This window comes from Mytilus galloprovincialis, chromosome 2 (assembly GCF_965363235.1).
Source record: "Mytilus galloprovincialis chromosome 2, xbMytGall1.hap1.1, whole genome shotgun sequence".
Lineage (NCBI taxonomy): Eukaryota > Metazoa > Mollusca > Bivalvia > Mytilida > Mytilidae > Mytilus > Mytilus galloprovincialis.
In genome coordinates, this window is record NC_134839.1 from 114,902,680 (window position 1) to 114,927,389 (window position 24,710).

At 33.6% G+C, this 24,710-nt stretch overlaps 1 protein-coding gene across 1 annotated transcript; it reads right to left on the minus strand.

The window, feature by feature from the left end:
* Positions 1–135: 135 nt before the first annotated feature.
* Positions 136–19,064, minus strand: LOC143065502 (nucleolar MIF4G domain-containing protein 1-like). Its single transcript, XM_076239106.1, has 14 exons — positions 18,725–19,064; positions 17,766–17,897; positions 17,046–17,187; positions 16,202–16,279; positions 14,844–15,552; positions 12,956–13,155; positions 12,266–12,378; positions 11,668–11,761; positions 11,107–11,328; positions 9,940–10,056; positions 6,214–6,341; positions 5,439–5,603; positions 1,641–1,772; positions 136–1,232 (listed from the first exon to the last, which is right to left on the minus strand). The coding sequence occupies exons 1-14, from the start codon at positions 18,959–18,961 to the stop codon at positions 954–956; spliced, it is 2,748 nt and encodes a 915-aa protein (XP_076095221.1). The 5' UTR covers positions 18,962–19,064; the 3' UTR covers positions 136–953.
* Between the last annotated feature and the right edge of the window lie 5,646 nt (positions 19,065–24,710).

A 24,710-nucleotide genomic window follows, 5' to 3' on the forward strand; every position in this document is an offset into this window, starting at 1 on the left:
TTTTGTTATAATCATAAAACTTTTCTCCCCAAAAACTTCTTAGAGAAAGACAGAGAGTGATCATTAACACAATTTAAAACATTTCAAGCTTTTTTACTGCCAACATATATGAGTAAATAAACAATGAAATAAAGATTGTATGTAAATATTTTATTCAGCCATCACTTAAACATGTAAAAGTGCTATATTTTGGTTCCTTCACACCAAAACACATACATCAAAGCAGAGACTCTGAATTTCCTGGAATTTCCCTGGATCTGTGTTTCTTACTGGCATTACACTAGGCATCAAAACTATTATATCAATTAGGCATATCCACTGATGTAAGGGAGTTCTTGACTTTTATACCTATTTACGGTCGTATAAAAGTAGATTTATTAAAAGTTTTGATAAGGTGGATCATAACACAGTTGTCAATTATATTTGTGTTATATAATATTTTGAGGAAATTTAAAAAAAAATCTGATTTCTTTTGAATATGTAGTTAGCTCAGTTGACATTTTACTTTTAATTGTTGACTAAAATATTTGGTGTTAAAGAGTTGAGTCCTGTGTGACTTTTATCATTTCTCTCACTGTACCTTTTATCATTTGATTGATAAAGATGGTAACCAGGGAGGAATTTGTTCTCCAGAACTAGTTCAGCACAATCCAATGCGCATGTGCCTAATCCAAGTCAGAACCATATCAGTGGTTGTGTTTTTATGTCACACCTTAATGTTTTTGTCGCTTAGGGAACTTGGGAAGATAACAGATATATAGTAGTCTTTTTAATATTATTTATTTGTCTGGTGTTGAACAGTGCTGAATTTCTTCCTTAATTTTGTATTTTCTGTGCTAAAGAGGTTCCTCTTGTTACCTATCTTCCACAGACAGTCTGTAACTTTCATTTAACTTGTGTATTCAAAACTAATTTTGCTCATATATTTCTTTTCCATAACTATCATCACACAGTTATAATTGGAACTTAGAATGACCAGCTGACAGTGCTTTCTCTGCTAAAGATACTCTCTCTATCAATAACTTATTCTGTTCTTGTTTAGACTTCTTCCCGACAAGAAAATGTCTCATAAATAATTTAAGTCCTTCATGTAAAAGATGTAATTTTGTCAATGGTGCAATTCTAGAGAAAACTTCTTGCATCACATGATCAGGATGATCCAATAGAATTTCTTGTAACACTTGCTTTAGGAATCTCACCATGTTCTTGTCTAAAGTACCAAACTCTACTACCTGAAATAAGATAACATATATTAATTCTCACTTTTAATTTTGTTCCTAATTTATCAATTTCACCATTTGAATTGAATATTTTCAATTTTACTTTTCTTGCATTGTAGCATTTGTCAAATACTAAATGGTTACTTATTGTATGTGTAATTGCTAATTCAGGGTTGCAATATAATGACAGGACTGTGCCAATTAACAAACACAGACATAAGAATATATAACTTTATTTATTTTTTATTTTTTAATAAACAACATTTTATTTTCTATAGAAAATAATGACAATATTTTTCTTACTGAGCAGAAGCATTAATTTGAACATTTATATAAAACATAAAGACATGGATGCTGACTTTGTCATATACATAGGGTATAAGTGTTATTTGTACATTTTTAATATGTTTACATACATACCTTAAACACACTGAGTGATATGGACTTTGTAACCAAGAGATGGACCACAATTTTCCCTAAATTGTTTCTACTCTGTTCTGATTGGTGACTCATTTCTTTAAATTTGTCCCACAGCATGAATTGAAATGTCATCTGAAAATATCATAATTATCTAACTTTTAGTATTATTGAAAAAGCTATTGTGAATAATGAATGACATTTTTTTTAGTCTGTATTTGCTCAAATCGTTTTAAAATAAATAACATGCATTTGATTTATAAACTTATAACTTTAATTATCACCAAAATACCAATATATCAAAAATCCAAGTTGTCCAAGACAAGTATAACAACAAGATATCAATTGAAAAGTTATTGACATATCCAATGAACAGTGATGATTAAAGATAAAATAACTGAAATAGTGATAGCTTTATCTATCAGGAGATATGTCCCTTGCCATTGATAACTTTCCCTATCTGGAGTTATGTCCCATGCCATTGAAAGCTTTCTCTATCAGGAGATATGTCCCTTGCCATTGATAGCTTTCTCTATCAGGAGTTATGTCCCATACCATTGATAGCTTTCTCTATCAGGAGTTATCACATGACATTGGTAGCTTTCTCTATCAGGAGTTATGTCCCATGCCATTGATAGCTTTATCTATCAGGAGATATGTCCCTTGCCATTGATAGCTTTATCTTTCAGGAGATATTTCCCTTGCCATTGATAGCTTTCTCTATCAGGATTATGTCCCTTGTCACTGATAGCTTTATCTATCAGGAGTTATGTCCCTTGCCATTGCTAGATTTATCTATCAGGAGTTATGTCCCTTGCCATTGATAGCTTTATCTATAAGGAGTTATGTCCCATGCCATTGACAGCTTTATCTATCAGGAGTTATGTCCCGTGCCATTGAAAGCTTTATCTATCAGGAGATATGTCCCTTGCCATTGATAGCTTTATCTATCAGGAGTTATGTCTCATGCCATTGATAGCTTTATCTATCAGGATCCCTTGCCATTGATAGCTTTCTCTATCAGGAGATATGTCCCTTGCCATTGATAGCTTTCCTTATCAGGAGTTATGTCCATGCCATTGATAGCTTTATCTATCAGAAGATATGTCCCTTGCCATTGATAGCTTTCTCTATCAGGAGATATGTCCCTTGCCATTGATAGCTTTCCTTATCAGGAGTTATGCCCATGCCATTGATAGCTTTATCTATCAGAAAATATGTCCCTTGCCATTGATAGCTTTCTCTATCAGGAGATATGTCCCTTGCCATTGATAGCTTTCTTTATCAGGAGTTATGCCCATGCCATTGATAGCTTTATCTATCAGAAGAGATGTCCCTTGCCATTGATAGCTTTCTCTATCAGGAGATATGCTCCTTGCCATTGATAGCTTTCTCTATCAGGAGATATGTCCCTTGCCATTGATCAGGAGATATGTTCCTTTCCATTGATAGCTTTCTCTATCAGGAGATATGTCCCTTGCCATTGATAGCTTGCTTTATCAGGAGTTATGCCCATGCCATTGATAGCTTTATCTATCAGAAGAGATATCCCTTGCCATTGATAGCTTTCTCTATCAGCTTTATCTATCAGAAGAGATGTCCCTTGCCATTGATAGCTTTCTCTATCAGGAGATATGCTCCTTGCCATTGATAGCTTTCTCTATCAGGAGATATGTCCCTTGCCATTGATCAGGAGATATGTTCCTTTCCATTGATAGCTTTCTCTATCAGGAGATATGTCCCTTGCCATTGATAGCTTGCTTTATCAGGAGTTATGCCCATGCCATTGATAGCTTTATCTATCAGAAGAGATATCCCTTGCCATTGATAGCTTTCTCTATCAGGAGATATGTTCCTTGCCATTGATAGCTTTCTCTATCAGGAGTTATGTCCCATGCCATTGGTAGCTTTATCTATCAGGAGATATGTCCCTTGGCATTGATAGCTTTATCTATCAGGAGTTATGTCCCATGCCATTGATAGCTTTATCTATCAGGATCCCTTGCCATTGATAGCTTTCTCTATCAGGACATATGTCCCTTGGCATTGATAGCTGTATCTATCAGGAGATATGTCCCTTGCCATTGATAGCTTTATCTATCAGGAGATATGTCCCTTGCGATTGATAGCTTTATCTATCAGGAGATATGTCCCTTGCCATTGATAGCTTTATCTATCAGGAGATATGTCCCTTGCGATTGATAGCTTTATCTATCAGGAGTTATGTCCCATGCGATTGATAGCTTTATCTATCAGGAGTTATGTCCATGCCATTGATAGCTTTCTCTATCAGGAGTTATGTCCCGTGCCATTGATAGCTTTCTCTATCAGGATCCCTTGCCATTGATAGCTTTCTCTATCAGGAGTTATGTCCCGTGCCATTGATAGCTTTCTCTATCAGGAGTTATGTCCCTTGCCATTGATAGCTTTCTCTATCAGGAGTTATGTCCCATGCCATTGATAGCTTTCTCTATCAGGATCCCTTGCCATTGATAGCTTCCTCTATCAGGAGTTTTGTCCCGTGCCATTGATAGCTTTCTCTATCAGGAGTTATGTCCCTTGTCATTGATAGCTTTCTCTATCAGGAGTTTATGTCCCATGCCATTGATAGCTTTATCTATCAGGAGTTATGTCCCATGCCATTGATAGCTTTATCTATCAGGAGATATGTCCCATGCCATTGATAGCTTTATCTATCAGGAGTTATGTCCCATGCCATTGATAGCTTTCTCTATCAGGAGTTATGTCCCTTGTCATTGATAGCTTTCTCTATCAGGAGATATGTCCCTTGCCATTGATAGCTTTATCTATCAGGATCCCTTGCCATTGATAGCTTTCTCTATCAGGAGATATGTCCCTTGGCATTGATAGCTTTATCTATCAGGAGATATGTCCCTTGCCATTGATAGCTTTATCTATCAGGAGTTATGTCCCATGCCATTGATAGCTTTATCTATCAGGAGTTATGTCCCATGCCCTTGATAGCTTTATCTATCAGGATCCCTTGCCATTGATAGCTTTCTCTATCAGGAGTTAAGTCCCATGCCATTGATAGCTTTCTCTATCAGGAGTTATGTCCCTTGCCATTGATAGCTTTCTCTATCAGGAGTTATGTCCCATGCCATTGATAGCTTTATCTATCAGGAGTTATGTCCCATGCCATTGATAGCTTTCTCTATCAGGAGTTATGTCCCTTGCCATTGATAGCTTTCTCTATCAGGAGTTATGTCCCTTGCTATTGATAGCCTTCTCCATCAGGAGTTATGTCCCTTGCCATTGATAGCTTTCTCTATCAGGAGATATGTCCCTTGCCATTGATAGCGTTCTCTATCAGGAGTTATGTCCCATGCCATTGGTAGCTTTATCTATCAGAAGATATGTCCCATGCCATTGATAGCTTTATCTATTAGGAGATATGTCCCTTGCCATTGATAGCTTTCTCTATCAGGAGTTATGTCCCATACCATGATAGCTTTATCTATCAGAAAATATGTCCCATGCCATTGATAGCTTTATCTATTAGGAGATATGTCCCTTGCCATTGATAGCTTTATCTATTAGGAGATATGTCCCTTGCCATTGATAGCTTTATCTATCAGGAGTTATGTCCCTTGCCATTGATAGCTTTCTCTATCAGGAGTTATGCCCAATGGCTGAAATCAGCCATTTTCCTAATAATTACTGAATTAACTGTAATAGCCTGTCAGAATCACATAATGGTTTGTAAACAATATGAATAATGTTCATCTTATAACTTTCCTTGAGACAGTGGTCTTTTATCATAAGGTTTATCCTACTTACCAGAAATCTCCTGTCATATTCACAGAACTTTTGTAGAAGATAAGAATAAAATTGATTATATGATTTTTCCTGGAGACAGCAGTCTGTTATTACATGGATTAACTCCCTTTCTTGTTGATTTTTCAGACCAAGTCGTAAAAGTTTCTCAAATGCATCAATATAGTCCTGAAAATGCACAATGCATACTGTAGATTTAGATTTCTAATTCACCTAAGTCTTTTATTAGAATTTATGTTTCTCAATATTTAATTTCTGGACTATTGTTTGTCTGTTAGCATATTTTATTGACAAATTTACTCCTCTGTATATCTTTTGGATCCTGATTGTTTATAGATTCTACTAATTTGTGTGCCAAAACTATAATGATAGACATGTAAAGGAAGCATATACATTTACCATACTGTTCATTCAACTGAAAAATAATTTGCCTCCATTGTTTTACACATACTGTTTATTTTTTTCTTTTGAGGTTAGTGAAGTAAATTCAAGTAACGGAAAGAAATGGTACTATATTAACTAAACTATGTCTAAGGTTTGACATATTTTTCCTTATCCCAGTGTTACAACCTTGTTATTATAAAACAGAAGATAGTTCTCCTTATTTCAGTATTACTCCCTTTCCTGTGTATTGACTGAGGTCCATACAGAAAGGGGAGGAGGGATGATATGGTACCAATATCTACCTCACTTGTCATTACAGAACAGAAGATAGTTTTGAAGTTTGACTGAGGTCCACAGTAAAAGAAAGGAGGAATGATATGGTACCACTATTTACCTCGCTTGTCATTATAGAACAGAAGATACTTTTCCTTATTCCAGTGTTCATTCTCTGTTTTCTGGCTAATTCTAATATTTTATCACTGGCTTCTCCAAGTATTGTTGTTTGAACTGTTTGTTTAACATCTGTAACAGAAAAAAAATAATTCTTATATTTTAAAATATTTTAAATAAAAGAACCTTTATGAGTATGCTCACATACCCGACATACATGATATGCACATATCAAATTACTACATTATTATTATTTAATCAAAGCCTTAAAGGCTGTAAAAGCAATTGCTGCCATGTTAATGTTTGGGGAATTTTATTTTTCATCCACATATATACAAGAATTAAACCTGACATGAGTGTTGTCTAGTTAAAAGTAAGAAGGTTTTAACTTTATATAAATAAAAGACTTTAGCAGAAAGTCATTTTTAATATGTTTTATATTTCACAAGGAGACAACACGTTTACCAGGCTAAAGTTGGGGTCAAATATACATGTGCTGAAACATATAACTCAAAAAGAAATCATCATGGATTATCCCCTGGTAGTGTTTGTAACTTCCTTGGCAATAATTTCCTTTATTGATTTAATTTTAACAATTTTCATTATTAATTTATATTTAACCATTAACACAAATGATTAAGTTAAAACATTTCAACTTTCCAGACGCAAATGTTAAATCAAAGAGCTGAAGAGCTCTGAAGGGAAAAGACGGCCATTGTTATAATTTTTAGGGGGGTATCTTTTGATAGTCTACATACAAAGAATGAGCAAAAGAACAGCTAGAACACATAGAAAGGCTGACAATAATGAAACTAATTGTTGTTTATTGTTATTTCATTTCCTTAGTCAAGAATTCATCATAGAGACAATTTGGACCAATGAGATCTGCACCTTCTAAATCAAAATATTTGATTTAAGTTGGGAGTTAATTATCTAAAATTCAATTGAATTTAACAACTACTACATTATATTTTAAAATTTTAATTATGTACAACTGAACGGCAGACTATTCTCAATTTTTTTGTGACAATATTCTCAAGAAAGTGAGGACTGAAAAATCTATTCCGTTTTAATTTTCCATTGATAAAGTTCCCAGTTACAACTCTCATCACAGGGATACATGTACTTATAAAATCAAATATGATTGATATAAAAGCTGTGTGAAGTTTGTTTCCAGATCCCACATTTTGATATATCTGTAAAATTCATGAATAAATAGCTTTAAACTACAAAAAGCAATATTAAAAAAAAAAATGAGAAAAAAAAAAATGACCACTACAATAATTATGTTGGTACGCAAAATTATTTTTTAATTGATGACTACTTATCATATATATACTTAATGTGACATTTTTAGTGTTCATGAATATACATTAACTTTCATTTTAGTGGGTAATTACTCATCAATTGAGGTGCTCCTTAATTGGAGATTCTAAAAACATAACTTTACAGAAAGAATGAAAACTGCAGTTACTCTCCCCAATCTCAATAGGTATAAACTACAAAAAGCAACATTTTTTTTTTTTTTTTTTTAACCATTTCAATAATTATGTTGGTACACATTTTCTTTTATATAGAAGACTACTTATCATATACTAAATGTCACATTTTAAATGTTCAGAAACATTTACTTTGATTTTAGTGTAAAATTACTCATCAATTGAGGTGCTCCTGAATTGGAGGAAGATTCTAAAAACAGAACTTTACAGAAACAATGAAAACTGCCGTTTCTCTCCCCAATCACATGTATCCCCATTGACATTGTTTACCGCGAAAGTTGACCTACATATTATCTGATTATAGCCTCAGATTCAAGCATTTCATGTTGGTATGTGAATCATCTACACTACAGCAAACATCATTAGGTTTATATTTAACAAATACGGATTTTAAATTAGTATATAAGTACTGTGAATGATTTTTATAATGATTCTGAATAAAGGATGTCCCTGTGTAGTGTGGCATTCCAACAATGACGTCACTAGGTTAGATATATTTAGAATACTGATTTTTCCGAACTGTAAAAGAAACGTATATAGTGTAAGGGAAAGCTCAATATACGATAATTTCATGAGAAACAGAAGGGAAATGTGTAAAAAATGTATTTAAAGTCAATCTGTTCTCCTTGTCGTCAATTTCAGTATGACATATTGAGGGGGTTTCCAAACTATCAAAACAAAATGATTGACGTGAGGGAATGATACTCTGGCCAACCCCATTAGGGAATTGACGGCTTGAAGCCGTCTTTCCCCAAAAACAGGAAAGAAATAAAAGACATAAACATGTAAAGAATATCTTACAAGACATAAACATGTAAAGAATAAATGTATATTTCAGCTTAATAAAAATATTTTCATAATGTTACTTTGTCATCCTTTTAAAACTAAGTTCCAAACATTATTGCTCAGTTGATATGTGTCCTTCTGATGCGGTAGGAGCACAGGCACTTGTTTCTATCCATAGGAAGGTCGATTATCCATATGTGTTTTCAACAAGGGTTTCGTTCCGCTTAATTATTTGCGCAAATAAAGTTTGTCTATTTTTAGATTACAGGTAATAATTTGACACTACACATTAACCTGTGTAGTGATTTTGATTTTACAATAAATGTATGAATGAACGATAATTTTATGAATGAACAAGAGCACCTGACCTCTTAAAGAAACACAAATTAAACATAAAAAACCGTATTTATTAGGAGATAACTCAGTTAAATTTTCAATACTAAATCAACAACTGAAATGAATCCATATTTTGTTGAAACATCGTACGAACGGCGGAAAACGGAATCGCATTTATAAAAATGTACTTTTTTTCACTCGGACTTCTATGTTATTTGATAGTCAAACGGTTGACCCTTTAAATACAAAAATACATCTACAAGAACATATTCTGAAACTTCTTAAATCCACTAACGTTTTTTTAAAGTTTCAAGCTATGTATTGCATTAGAAAACATACATAGGTGTTAAAGAATGACTGACCAGGAGCCTGTTTAACAAAATACTATGGCTTGATCTGGGCGGAGTCTCTGATCTGGGTCACAAAGATGGCCATACGCGACGGCATAAAAGCAATTGCTTTAAAAACAGAAAACACGGGAAAATCTCCTTGATGGAGTCAATTGATGCTCTCAGTCATACTGCCTTTTTTTTATAGATCATGTGCTGCTGATATTTTTTGCTGTTTACAGTGTCTGTATACCTATTATATGTTTCAAGATAATAGGCAAAACCATATATAAAATTAGTACAAAATCTTAATTTATGGACAACAATTCCTAAATAGCTATAAAACAGTCATTTGTTCTTTTTATTTTTAAGTAGATGCTGACATTAAAAGCTCTTTTTCCATGTCAGAATTTCTCTATTTTAATTTTCAAGATTTAAGACAACTTATGGTTTTAACCTTAAGGTTTTATTTTCTAGCCATGGTGGCCATGTTTGTTGATTGGCGGGAACAAAAGCATAAATTGTAGGATGTTATTCAGTTTATGCCTTTTATGTGCCCTGTAATATGGGAAATAAAAATAATGTATTCTGTTCTATACTTGATACCCTAGCCATCACTATCCCAATTTTGGTTAAAATTGGTCCATTGGATTTTTTAAAGGTTGATGACAATGGACAATGACAAATGCCAACTTACAAGTGATTGCCATGTCCAACAATGCACACAGGGCTACATCAGATAAAAAGTGTAAACTAAAAGTGTGACATTTCTTCACATACCTTCATGTTTATCTGATCTTCCTTCCCATGCTGATCCTACGACCCACCAGCGACCTTTGTCCTCTGCATTCATTAAATCTTCTAAGCCTATTCTCAGTTGGTTAGTACCAAGGCTTGCTAAATAGGAAGTAATAAAAAAATCATGCTTTTAAATGTATGAAATACTATTGGGAATTACCATTATCAAAACAGTCAGCTGCCTAAGTGATAGTATAAAAGCTAACTAAGTGATAGTTTAAAAGCATTTAGTAGTGATATGGTTGGTCAATTTCAATACTAAGTGATAGTTTAAAAGCATTTAGTAGTGATATGGTTGGTCAATTTCAATACTAAGTGATAGTTTAAAAGCATTTAGTAGTGATATGGTTGGTCAATTTCAATACTAAGTGATAGTTTAAAAGCATTTAGTAGTGATATGGTTGGTCAATTTCAATTTATTTTTTTGAAGAGGTACAATCACCCAATCATCTTCAATGATTGATTTGATAATTGGGAAACCCTCTTCATAAAAATAATCATTCCATTCAGTGATTGGGTAGAATACTCAGCAGTTGTTTTGCAACATAGGTTCCCAATAGAACCTTTTTCATATTTCCAAATTTATATTCCATTGACACGCTTCAACTTGAAAGATTTAAGATCTTACATTGTTATATCGTCTTACACCAAAACTATATATCTTCAAATTATGTACCAAACTATATTTCGCTGGTATTTTCTAGTGTAGTTATATTTTAGTTGTAATAGCTTTTTGAAATAATCTTAAATTAATTTTTAACAAATTGATGGTTAATAAATATTTCTTGCAATGTTAAAATTGATGTCATCTCATAATGCAGTTTTCTTACAATAAATGAATAAATAAATACAAGTGGTTGTGTTCTTCCTAGCTTGACTGTCTAGCAGTTACCTGGATCCTACATATATATATATATATTATTATTATTCGTTGGATACCAATTTCTGTGGGTTTCATGTGTACAGGTGAACCACAAATTGAAATATTCAATGAACTAAAAAAAATGTATTGCTCTGTTTGTAGAGATTGTCAAAATCATAAATAATTAAATATCAACAAAAATAAAGGTTGTCCTCAATCCATGTAAATTGATATCCACCAAAAATAAACAGGGTATATAGCTGACAGTATGACATATTAAGGCTTACTTTTAGCATGATTTCTAGCTGTTTTTTTCATCTGTTCACATTTCTCTGGGTCATAATTTGGTATTTTCCTCATGTTATTGTTTTTAATAGCAAGTAAGACATCTAACATGAACTGTACCCGACTTGACTGAGTTTTATCCAATGACGTAGCCTTCCCTTGTATCAAGAGTATAATGTCTTTCAGTGTATGAGGGTCGTCCTTCCGCAAACTGAATCCAACAGCTGAAGAAATAAATCAAGGTTATTTTCTTTTAAGAATCAAATGTCATCTTATAGACAATTTCTAATTGATGTTACAATTAAACAGTTGTGATAAACAAGAGGCTCTTTAGAGCCTGAATCACTCATCTGACAAAAATGAAACTTTTACCTCTGATGTCTGTATAGAGTTCCCACCAATCTATTATAATCTTTCAGATCATAGGTAAAAACACAAGTGGCCATATTACTATATTGGTTATTGCTCTAGAAAAATATATTTTTAATGCAATTTATTTTCTGAAAATTTTCAGTTCAATAAACAAACTGTTTACCTGTCTTATATTAACTATGTGTACTTACATCTCAATACCAGTAATATAAGTTCAATGTCTTTTTCCGTAAATCTTTCTACAAACTTTCTAATGATATCAAAGATCAGTATACAGTGGATGACCTTAAATAAAATATATCTATTTTTACATTATTGTACAAGCCATTATCAGGATCAACATATCTATATTAAAACTGTATAGTTGTATTCAATTCAAACATCAAACAATATTGTAGACCTTTTATATCCATATCTCTCCCCCACATAGAATGTACTCACTATCACTTTGTTAAAATAAGAATACAACAATATTAATTAATAAGTATAGAAAAACTAATCAAAGAATTCAAATATTGAAAAGTATTCATCCTGCATGACTGAACAACACATTAATTCATGACTACGTTCTGTTTTTGTATCAAGTTAGGCTATCTGGACCACATTGTGTTGTATAGATTTTTTTCATGAAGGAGTGTTTTGTTTGAGTGAACTATTGTAAAGTCCAATATTAAGCCAGCTCCCATGAACATTTCTCACTTTACAGATAAAAAGGCAAAAAGAAACGGCATTGTAGAAATAATTTACCTTCATAGCTTACCAAAGTATTCAGTGTTATTTAGTACTCACTTTGAAGTTATAAAGATGAGAAAACAATAGAACAATATTGTCAAGGTATTTCCCCTCCAAATCTTCCCAAGTTGCTTTTAATTTCCATGCTAACTCCTGAATGAACAAGCCACCTAAAATATAGTAAAATAAATGGAGAATGTGCAGACGGACAAGCGTAAAAATTAAGAGTGAAACTTAATGCCCCTCTAGATCTGCTACAGCAGGGGCTTAAAAAGCGCTGAAAATATTTAGATAAAGTTCAGACTGACTGAAATATGAAATCCAAGCACTAACTTTTGTTGAAGCTTAATTCCATTTCTTTATTTATAAGTATGTGAAAGATGATGTGCAAAACATCGTGTTGTAGGTTATCTTTATTGTTTTTAAGGTTATATTTATCTATGTTCATGTTGAGTTTATATCTATATCATTTATGTTAAAGCTATTATACCTCTTTTATTGGGAGCAAATAACAATGACTTCTTTTAACTATTAGATAATATTCAATACAAAGGATGATCACATTATATATCACCATTTTACAAAATTCCTTTAACAACTAAATATTATTTAAAAAAAACAAAAAACATGACCGACTTTCATTACTATATTAATCAAAACAAAAGACCTTTTAAAATTCTAACATGACAGATTTTCATTTCCAAATTTATCAGAACAAGAGACCATTGTATAAGTTTTCCATCTTACCAACTTCCATTCCTACATTATTATTTAGTATAGCAACCAACATCATCAGTTCCATAGCTAATCTCTCAGGCGTGACCATACTTGACACAGTGGACTCCATGATGATATCTCGTAATGTTTCGTTAACATCTCCTCGACTGTTTGTTGTATAAATTGTCTCTATCTGTGAGATGATTGGACCCATGTTAGCTTCACTTGTCCTGAAAATATAAAAACAATGAAACACCAATGACAGTTCATGTATATATGTTGCATCATTGTAGGTTGATTTTATAGTCTAATAATTATCGTACCTCACAATTAATGACAATAAGCTTAGGTCTCAATCTATGAGATGATGGGAGGAATAGAACAGAACAGAACAGAACAGAACATATTTTATTTCCAATTAAGGGCCCACAAGTGGCATACAGAGCATACATGAAAGGGTATATAAACTTGTCCCTTTCAAACAGAAATCTGTTACTTAATATCAACAACTACTCAAATCTCACAAAACATGTTTAACCCTGTCACATTTTTGCACCGGTCCCAAATCAGGAGCCTCTGGCCTTTATAAGTCTTGCTGACTTAGTTCATATTTGTGCTTAGAGACCAGCTGAAGCCCACATCTATAGTCGCCGTCAGCTGAAATTCGTAGCGGTTATCAGTAAAAATAATCTAAACTATCAATCGTGTTCACTCGAGATATGGTTTTTCACATTCCATTCATAAATCGCAAAAAGAAAAACCACTACTGACCTATCTTTTAAGTGATCGCACTGTAATAATCCTGACCTTCACTTTTTCATAGACGATTTTGAATGGTGGAATCAGCCATTGTTTTGACCGGAAGTGTTTCCGTGGAGTTCAATTTCATAAAATTTGCATAAAGCGCGGGAAACCTTATCACATCAATGAAAGGAACATTTCAGGAAACTGCGTACAGTGACGAATGTCATATGTAAACAAATGATCCTCATAGAAACGAAGATGGCGGAATTACAATGGAAAATATTCTGGAAAATGTGAAGGTCAGGATTATTACAGTGCGATCACTTAAAAGGTAGGTCAGTAGTGGTTTTTCTTTTTGCGATTTATGAATGGAATGTGAAAAACTATATCTCGAGTGAACGCGATTGATAGTATAGATTATTTTTACCGATAACCGCTACGAATTTCAGCTGACGGCGACTATAGGTGCAGGATTTTCTTGCTGTATTGAAGACTCATTGGTTGCCTTCAGCTGTTTTCTGCCCATTGGTTGGATTGTTGTCTCTTTGACAAATTCCCCATTTCCATTTTTGTTATTGCAGCCATAATGATTTTGTGAAATGATTGCATGAATCAAATAATAAATATCTCATTTTTACCATTGGAGAATAATTTTCTTAAACTGATAGAACTACAAATTTTGTCAAGAATAGAAAGATCTGCTGCAGTTTACAGATAAGAGGCTTTAAATGCATGTGCCAATCACCTGGCATATTTACTAAATTTCACATGTAAAAAATACTATAATTCTTATCATGACTACACCTGAAGATCAAGAATTTTCCACTCTCTCAACACTAACATCTAAAGGGGCCGGTAGATAAGACTGTTATATTTTCCACTCTCTCAACACTTACATCTAAAGGGGGCCGGTAGATAAGACTGTTATATTTTCCACTCTCTCAACACTAACATCTAAAGGGGGGCGGTAGATAAGATTGTTATATTTTCCACTCTCTCAAGTCTCAACACTAACATCTAAAGGGGGCCGGTAGATAAGATTGTTATATTTTCCACTCTCTCAACACTAACATCTAAAGGGGGCCGGTAGATAAGACTGTTATATTTTTGTACTCTCTCAATGCTTATATTTAATAGGAATCCAAAGGATGACTAATCCTAATTAGAAGTTCACCTGTTAATTAAACCTTTTAACTGTTTCTTAAGTCTTTCCATTTTTAACTTTTTCTTTTCATCCATGGTGTCTGCCATTGCCAACCTCTTCCCTGGTGGTATATATGAGCCTGTTGCCGCAGTTACTATATTGCCCTCTGAATCTCTCAGCCTACCATAGATATCTTCTTTTAATGTTGATTGTGGGTTGTCTCCCCTTTTGTGAGGTATTTTTGTTGCTGCTTCAGTGTCACTGTTTTCATCTGAAAAGCTATCATCACTTTCATCACTGTCAATTTCCTCTGGTGAATGTTTAAAATTACTGTTTAAAATCCTTTCATCCTCACTTTCATCATGATTGTGTAAATCATCATCATCATCATCTTCATCTAAATTCTGATCATCTAAATTTTCCTCATCATCTTCAGTCACATCTTTATCATCATCACTTAAATTATCATCATCTAAATTTTCATCTTCGTCAGAGTGTTTATCCTCTTCATCTGCCTCTCCCACCTCATTGTCCTCTGAGAATTTAACATTTGATATTGTTTTATCTTTCTTGACAGTTTTAGAAGTTTTCAGTATTGATTTCGCCTCGGATTTTTTGAGATGTGACATTATTTCCTTGATTGCTTTTTTCTTTTGTTGATCATCGTCCATATCATCTGAGTTTTCATCGTCCATCTCATCACTTACCTCCTGGTCACTGTTACTGTCATCTTTATTCCCTGGAAAATAGAGGAAAAACTCAAAATACATTGGTAGATACTAGGGAGATGTCTAATGAATATTTGGGAATAAAGACATAGAAGTGGAATAAAAAATAAAGACTATTCTAACTGTGACATTACTTATTCATTTCAATTATATATTTCTATGGATGTAGCAGCTTTTACATTTAAAAACATATACCATGTATACCATTAAGAATTGTTAGATGAAGACATATACCATGTATACCATTAAGAATTGTTAGATGAAGACATATTGCTTTTGAAATCATTTAATTCTATAGCTCTTCACTACTTAATAGAATAGTGATGAAATATAAGCTGTTAGTTTTCTCAAGAGTTGTTTCACATTGGTTATTTCTGGCTCTTTTAAAGCTTGCTATGGGGTATTGGTTTAGTTCACTGTAAAATACCATACAATGACCCATAGTTGTTTACTTCTATATTATTTGGTGTCTGGTGTGAAATTGTCCCATTGGAAATCATACCACATTATTGTTATAGCTGATAATAAAATTGAGAATGGAAATGGGGAATATGTCAAAGAGACAACAACCCGACCAAAAAGCAGACAATACCTTGCTGCTTGGACATTGATTTGAATCAAATATAATAATACAATACTAATTATAAAGGTTGTGTATACCTGCTGTAGTTTCCTCCTCAATGTCAGAGTCCTCGTACAGGGCTGTTACTTTGTCTTTATCTACTACGTCTAATAAATCTGTATTTACTGTTAAGGCTTATTCATATGCTCAATAAAACACCAAAAGTCATACAAACTTTTAAAATATTTGACAAATTGAACTACTTTTGACAATGTTTGAACTTTACATGCATTAACCATTTAAATGAAAGACTGTAACAATATCATCTGGCTTGTTAACTTCTTTTTTACCATGGTCAACAAGGAACAACACAAAAATGCAAAATTCAAGAAGCAAAATACATTGTAGATCCAGACGATGATTTGTGTGATGTTAATGGATTTTAACAAAAGAAGCACAATGTGAAGTTTGGGTAACAACTTTTGGGTTTAGTGATGAAGAATGTGAAGTCTGCTGACAATTTATTATCAAAGATTGACAATAGCCAATAGGTATTCTGACCAAAACATTTTTTTTCTAATCAAGATGCATTCTCAACCTAGGTATTTTTTGTTGGAAAGGTACAAAAGCTGTAAAACTCAAACAAAGCTTTTGTCCAAATTATTTTGTGGAGCATAGCTTTGGTAGTATCCAGCAAACAAACTTATCAATGACAACTGTGACCTTGACCAATAGACTCTGCAATGATCCCATAAGGCAATATCAAACCATAGTTGCTAAAAGCTGGACATTTATGGTTTGAAAAGAAATCATCTGGAAACTATTTTGTCCAAATTGTTGCAATGACCTTGACCTCTGAACTGAGTCTGAATTTAAGTATATAAAGAAACTTGCCACATATAAAATATATATCTACATTTAACATTCTAAATCAAAAGATACAATCCAAGCCATCATTCAAAAATGACTGTGGTAGAGTTTTACTCTTTCTTTTATTCAAATGAAGCTGTTTCGACAACTGCTTTAACATTCTCTCTTCTTTTTGAATGGCAGCACGCATATCTTCTTTTTTCATCTCTTCTTCCTAAATAAAAAATCATATTACAATTGTCATTCAATATAACTGTAAATAATTCTCATCCAACCTTCAAACCAAATAAATACCATATTTTGAAGAAGTCTTTACTTAAGCACTTGCTCCTTTTAACATATTTTGAAGAAGTCTATACTTAAGCACTTGCTCCTTTTAACATATTTTAAAGAAGTCTATACTAAGGCACTTGCTCCTTTCAAGTGTTTGTGTGTTTAGTTTACAACATCATTTAGTTTTAAGTTCTGTAAAGTGCTTTAGGGTTTAAATGATTTAGTGTACAATTGATAGTAAAAAGGCATCTTTGTCCTTAGGTTTTGTAAAATAACTAGTTAGTCTCATTAGCTAACATGCTGTATCTTCTTTTGTTCATATTAACAATTTTCTATACTGCTGGTTAAGTTGACTATCCATAGAAATAATTCAGTAATAAAATCAAACACATTAGTAACAATATTCATTTAGACTAAAGATCCTTGTACTGTTATAACAAAAATAGTAAAAATTTTCAACCCCACACTATCATATAATGACCAATAAAGTATTCTGACCAAAAACATGGTCATTCTAACCATTTTCAATTTTTCTTTCTTTTTTTCTTTTGATTTTTTCTTCTTTTTCTTTTGCTTTTCCAAACTTTTCTGTTTTCTTTCAATCTTTTCATCTTCTTTCTTTTTCTTTAACTGGTCTTCTGCTTTAGGTATCTACAACAGTATAATGAAATGTTAATATGAGAGGGGTCCAATTGATTGATTGATTGACTGTTGGTTGCTTAACGTCCAGTGGCAAATATTTCATGCATATTCAGGACGAGAACAAGTTCACAATAAATACAATAGGTAGGTCTTGTCATAATAGAGGCCATAAAGAATGATGATCAGGGAAATTTCGACTGCCACTGGAAAATGAGGGTATATTGGATAGGGACAGAAATTTTGCCTTACAACAGGCCACCTATGGGCCCTCAAAGAGCTGTTGTAAGGGTTCTTAACGTGTAAAGAGCATGGCACTCTTTTTACACGAGACATCAGATTTAACGTCCCCATTCTGACCGGACGTGACTGCAAACTTAATACATTCCGCACAGCCAAATCGACGCCCCACTTCGGCAAGCGTTATACTGCCGGTCGGGAGAAGACCAAGTGACCATATTTCTCTTCCCCAGTCACCCATGGGGGGGGGGTCCAAAAGAGGCTGGATTGGTTTGACGCAGGTACGACTTTAAACAGGTGGATATTTACATGTAAGTGAATAGAGGTATATATCCACTCCTCATAACTTGTTGATAACTCAAACACATGTCTCAGGTGAGGCAAGACCTTTTTTCGGTATGTCGGGATTGGGTGTTTTTAAACTCTGGATTTTGTGATTGGCCCTTTCGGGTTTCAGGTTTTCTTTTTTCAAACTTCGGGATATCGACATTTTTTTTTAAATTCGGGACCTCGGGATTTCATGTTTTTAAACCCAGGATTTTGGGATCAGGACCCATCCGACTAACCTCATGTCTGCCTTTAGCAAGTGTATAATGTACCTGTTTTCCCTGATAATGTGCCAATTTTCTAGCTTTTTTCATATGCCTTTCCTCTTTCCTCTTCATTTTCCTTGGTAGTTTCTTCTTTCCGCGTAATGAAAATTCTGATTTATCATGCTTGTACAGTTCAACATTACTGTCTTTTGTTTTAGGTTCAGACAGGTGCATTATTTCATCTCGAAAGCGTTTCAAATTCGCTGGGTCATCTTTAAACTGGATTTTTCTTTTTCTCGTCATTTTCTACTTGGTTTATTTCACAAAAACACACAGATTACTACTTAGTGTTTCTATTCCATGGGCGCAGCCATTTTTGATGAAGTCATTTCGCCACAAAACACTATTCGTCCCAAATTCTCTTTCGGCCTCTTTTACGATTTGGATTGAAGGAGTCTTGCTGTGATGTGCGTATCAACGTCAACTATCGGTTACAGCCATCAATTCATAAAAAAAAGTAAGACTTACAGGCCCGGTGGTACGTACACTTGCAAGGTGATGTTTCTTTAGCCCCCTCTAACGATGTATACATTTTACAACTTATTCGCTTTGCCCGTGTATGAAGTCGTGTTTTGAATTTTGATGATTGTAATTTATGTATAACTGACATTTTAATAAAATAATGCACACCCATATTTTTACTGCTGTATTGTTTATAAAGCCCGGAAATTTAGATACAATCTATATGTAAGTCACTGATCTTTTTATTCTTAAAGGTAATTAGTTGAACACAATAGTAAAATCTTTTAACATTGTTTTATTGGTATCAACATTGATTGATATGTACAGTTACGAGAACTAACAATCCTACATCATGTCCATGTTCAGAGGCGGATTTGGGGGGGGGGGGGGGTGGGCCCAGGGGCCCCCCCCCCCTTTTTGAGAAAAAATTTGGTTGCTTATATAGGGAATCACTGAAGCGTGACTGGAGCGGGCCCCCTCTTAGGTCAGTCAGTGGGCCCCCACATATGAAAATTTCTGGATCCGCCACTGATGTTCATATTACTACTAACTAGTATGGCATTGAACCAGGTCATGCGTTTTTCAGACTGTTTATGACGTCTTTACACTTGAAACAGCAGTGTCAGGTGGCTATGCGTCACCGTTCCCTCTTGTTCATTAATGGTTCGATCCGCTGAGACTGAGCTCTGGCAAATTAAACCCAATACAGATGTTCAAATACTTTATCAAAATATTCCACATAATTTACATGTCAACAGTGAAAACAAAACATGAATTTGCAAATTTAACATTTAATTTAATTGAGTGAGGAGCTATTTCAGCTCCCCTAAGTAGTTTCACAGTTAAAGAATGCGGCGCAATGATATCTCCACTGGTCTATTTGAGACCCAGTACAAAATATTTTTATAACACGTCTATTCTTATAATTTTGCCATGTGATAGAGACTTTCCGCTTTGATTTTCCTGTGAGTTCATTATTTGTGTGATCAGTTTACTTTTAACAAGTTCATTTATAAGGTATAATTCCTCCATAAGAATGGCAAAGTTTTCTATAAAATATATAGTAAGTTGTAAAAACATCTTTAAATCATCACAATATACATGTAATTTCATTTATGTCTTCCCTTTGATATTCCGTTCTTACATAGTACTATAGTTCTTTTTACGTCATCCTGTATTCTAGCAAAGGGAGATTATTCCAGAACATCTCTGTTACACACTAAATGCCTCTGATATGTATAATTGTGATACTAAGTCAGCGATTTATCTATTAGTTTTTATTTACTTTAAACTAGTTAAGTAACATCGAGTACTCCTATTTCGTAGCTATGTGTCTATTGTTTAATGATGGACGTCAAGTTGGTTACTTATTCCCTATTCCCTATTAGGTAACGAATAGGGAATAGGGAATAAGTAACGAATAGGTAACGAATAGGGAATAGGGAATAAGTAACGAATAGGGAATAGGGAATAAGTAACGAATAGGCAACGAATAGGGAATAGGGAATAGGTAACGAATAGGTAACGAATAGGGAATAGGTAACGAATAGGTAACGAATAGGTAACGAATAGGGAATAGGGAATAAGCAACCAACTTGACGTTCATTGTTTAATGTTAGTTATTTCTATGTCTCTTTACGGCTTTTTAGTTAAGCCCGTTGTAACTGGTTTGTACAATTAATTGTTCTTATGTTGTGATGTAATACCATTGTCCCAGATTAGGATAAGGTTTAGTGCTGACAAACATGCTTAATCCCGCCACATTTTATAAGTGAAAAAGGGGTCAGAAATATACATGAGTTCAGTAAGCTACGAAATGATACTTATGTAGTCAAGTCCAGTGACGTAGTTCACCACGATTGTCAGGTTTTGAGATCACAAGAACAGTTTAAATATCGAGAAAAAAGTAATTTCTGTGGACAATTTGCAGATGTTAAGGATAAGAGGAAAAACACTAATGTATTTCCCGTCCGAACCAAAAAAAAATCAGATTAATATGGAGAAAATTTGTTGTGAGAGAAAAGATAAATGGGGTACACATCTTCTTTTTTATATATACAAGTGTATTAACCAGAATTGTATTTGTATACATGATTTACATTCTGCAAAAGCAGTTTAATATCCGCAGTGCACTTTGAATTTTCGAACAAAGAAACAAAAAAAGATTCCATCAGACACACCTACTCATAGCAAAAACAAAATCGGTGGACTCCAGCACCAACAGGAACAAACTACATTCTAGAAAAACCACGAATCATTGAAGTTCATGAAACTAAATCAAGAAAATGCAAGCAATCGTTCTGAATAATCAAGTCTACTCTATAGGACTGTTTGGCCAATACAAAGTACTGGATGGTCAGTATTGTGTCAAATGATAGTTGGAGGAACATTGCCAGGACAATTAAGCATACTAGTTGTTTATTTGCTAGTGATTGATATAAATCCGAGTGACCTCACTTGCAAACCTCAACACTGCATTTCACCTCTAAGGAAGCAAGATGACATAATGTAGACCCTGTTGTTACATCGATTAGCATTTATACTGGAAAGAAGTGAATATTATCCTGAATAAAGCAGAAGATAATGTCTTAAAATAAATCCAAAACGTTTTCAGAATTTCATACTGAAATGAGTTTTCTAAGATCTAGCGGAGACATGATTAAAAGCTCCGGTCTCTCAGAAGTTTTTTTTACTGTTTATGCTCCTACTGCTTTTGGACAAAAGGTAAGTGGTAACGCAATTTCCCCGACCTGATCTTGATTATTTCCGTACTCAAATAACTTTGACTCTACTCATTACAACTGAAATATATGACAGAGCTGACACCTAAGATCCTTCCTGGTATTTGTTTTGTATTCTTGTCCTTCGTATTTGCTAATGTGCTTTGTCTATATTACGTTTTGCTTTTATTTATTGACATATTTCTTTTTTTTATAGGAATTAAGATTATTACACAATGTTAATGTAGACTGTTGTACTTCTATTTTTGACGTTTTGACCGATTATGTCTGTTTGTTTTTCTACACACATCATTGTCAAGATAATGGTATTGCGACTGCCATGCAACTGAGAGGTTTAACTAGCTATAAAATCAGGTTTACCAAGTCAGGAATATGACAGTTGTTTTCCATTCGTTTGATGTGTTTGATGTTTTGAGCTTTTGGTTTTACCATTTTATTGTTGTCTTTGAATTTCCCTCGGAGTTCTGTATTTTAGTCATTTACCTTTTCTCAATCAAATTAAGATGGTTTACCTAGTCAGGAATATGACAGTTGTTTTCCATTCGTTTGATGTGTTTGATGTTTTGAGCTTTTGGTTTTACCATTTTATTGTTGTCTTTGAATTTCCCTCGGAGTTCTGTATTTTAGTCATTTACCTTTTCTCAATCAAATTAAGATGGTTTACCAAGTCAGGAATATGACAGTTGTTTTCCATTCGTTTGATGTGTTTGATGTTTTGAGCTTTTGGTTTTGCCATTTTATTAGGGTCTTCAATCGGAGTTCGGTATTTTGTCATTTACTTTTTTCTTAACCAAATTTAGATGGCACAGAAAACTTCCCACAACAGATATAAATCATATCAAATAACTGCCAGTAAAAAAACAAATTCAAGCATTGGTAGAAGTTTTTTTAATGTTTCCAATAAGATTATATGTCGATCAAATCATTGAATGAAAACCGAACTATAAGGTGGTTTCTGATCACATCATAACATTTAGAAAATATTTGGAAAATTGCCGCAATGCTTCCCTTTGGTTCCACTATATGGATAAGGTTTAACTTCTTTTAAAATTTATCACCGCTGAAAGTCAGGGAACTGTTAGTTACATTTAAGATTATTCAGTAGATGCTTATCTAGAGGATTCAGGGAACAATCTTTATGCAAAATCCGTTCACATTTATTTAGAAACAAATGTCAAATCTGCTTGCATAGCATCATGCCATAGACTATTTATTCACTCAGGCCTAGGACACAAACAGATCGTTTCTGGACCGGTTTGTATACTGATCTGGTAATTGAACAAGCCGTGATGCGAAGTTAAAAGACCACTAATGGTCTGACCAAGGGGCGTGGTTAGAGTCAATCACAAAGACTCAGTGACTCAATGCCACAATATTCAGAAAGGATTGAAACTACGCAGAAGCTTACTGATGTGCTTATTATACAAAAGCATAAATAACTTTGGGAAAGTAGAATACAGGACAAAGAAGGATGTTTAATTTTGAATTCGTTTTTTGGGAAAGGATTTTTTTTTTAGTTTGGTATAAGATAACAGTATATAATAACTGTTAATTTTACTGATGAAAAGATAAACGAAGGAAAATCAATGGGAAATACATTTAGAGGTATCTGGAAAATCAGAATGCAGTATTGATGTTTTTGTTTTCAAGAAGAACAAACAGGTGCTAATTAGCTTTAGCCTGTAAAGATAAACGGAAGAAAATAGCGAAGAAGAGACTGTTGACCCGAGCTGTTATTAAACGCATTACTGCTGCGGTGAAAGAATTTTTCCCTTTTTTTTGAAACTCTTGAAAATTTTAAAGTTTGAAATGTAGATTTTTTTTCAATTTAGAAATTTTGAGTATTCAAGCTACATGATTTGAACTGTTAGGACTAATGCGACAAGCTCAAAGGACATAAACTGATGTCTTATGGAACATTGGTAACTGTGATGTTAGTTATCAAAGGTACCATGCATATAATTTAGTACGCCAGACGCGCGTTTCGTCTACATAAGACTCATCAGTGGCAACTTGACTCTGAAATATATTATGATTTGATGATTACATTGATTCAACGCATTCCATGAAATAAAGGAATGACTTTTGAGAGATCTAGTATGTAGGAATTTTGGTCCTCAATGCTCTTCAACTTCGTACTTTATTTGGCCTTTTTAACTTTTTTGGATTCGAGCGTCACTGATGAGTCTTTTGTAGACGAAATGCGCGTCTGGCGTATATACAAAATTTAGTCCTGGTGTCTATGATAAGTTTAAGTACAGTATCAAAAACGTCGATATGACCATGAAGTTATCGTTTTTGACAGTTACACATCAGGCTCTAACACAAAGGACCATATACAAATATGCCAGTCAAAATGAGTAGAAGGTGCTTAAATCATTTTCCAAACAACGACCCCTTCAAGTATTAAAACAGAAATTTTATTACAATGAAAATATACTAAATTTCATAAATAAGCTAACTGAGGGCTTAGTAAAGAATGACTTTCAAACTGAACTTTCAAATACTGATGCTAATGTTCTTATAGCAAAGACGGGTGCCAAACAATTACTATCAAATCATACTGTTGTCATTTGAGAAGAAACAATTGTTCTAGACCTTCTTGTATTTTACTGCATTCTTAATTCGTAGGGACTATTGTACAGGTTTGATAAAAGAAAAAAAAACATGGTTCGATCAAACTTTCAAATACTGATGCTAATGTTCTTATAGCAAAGACGGGTGCCAAACAATTACTATCAAATCATACTGTTGTCATTTGAGAAGAAACAATTGTTCTAGACCTTCTT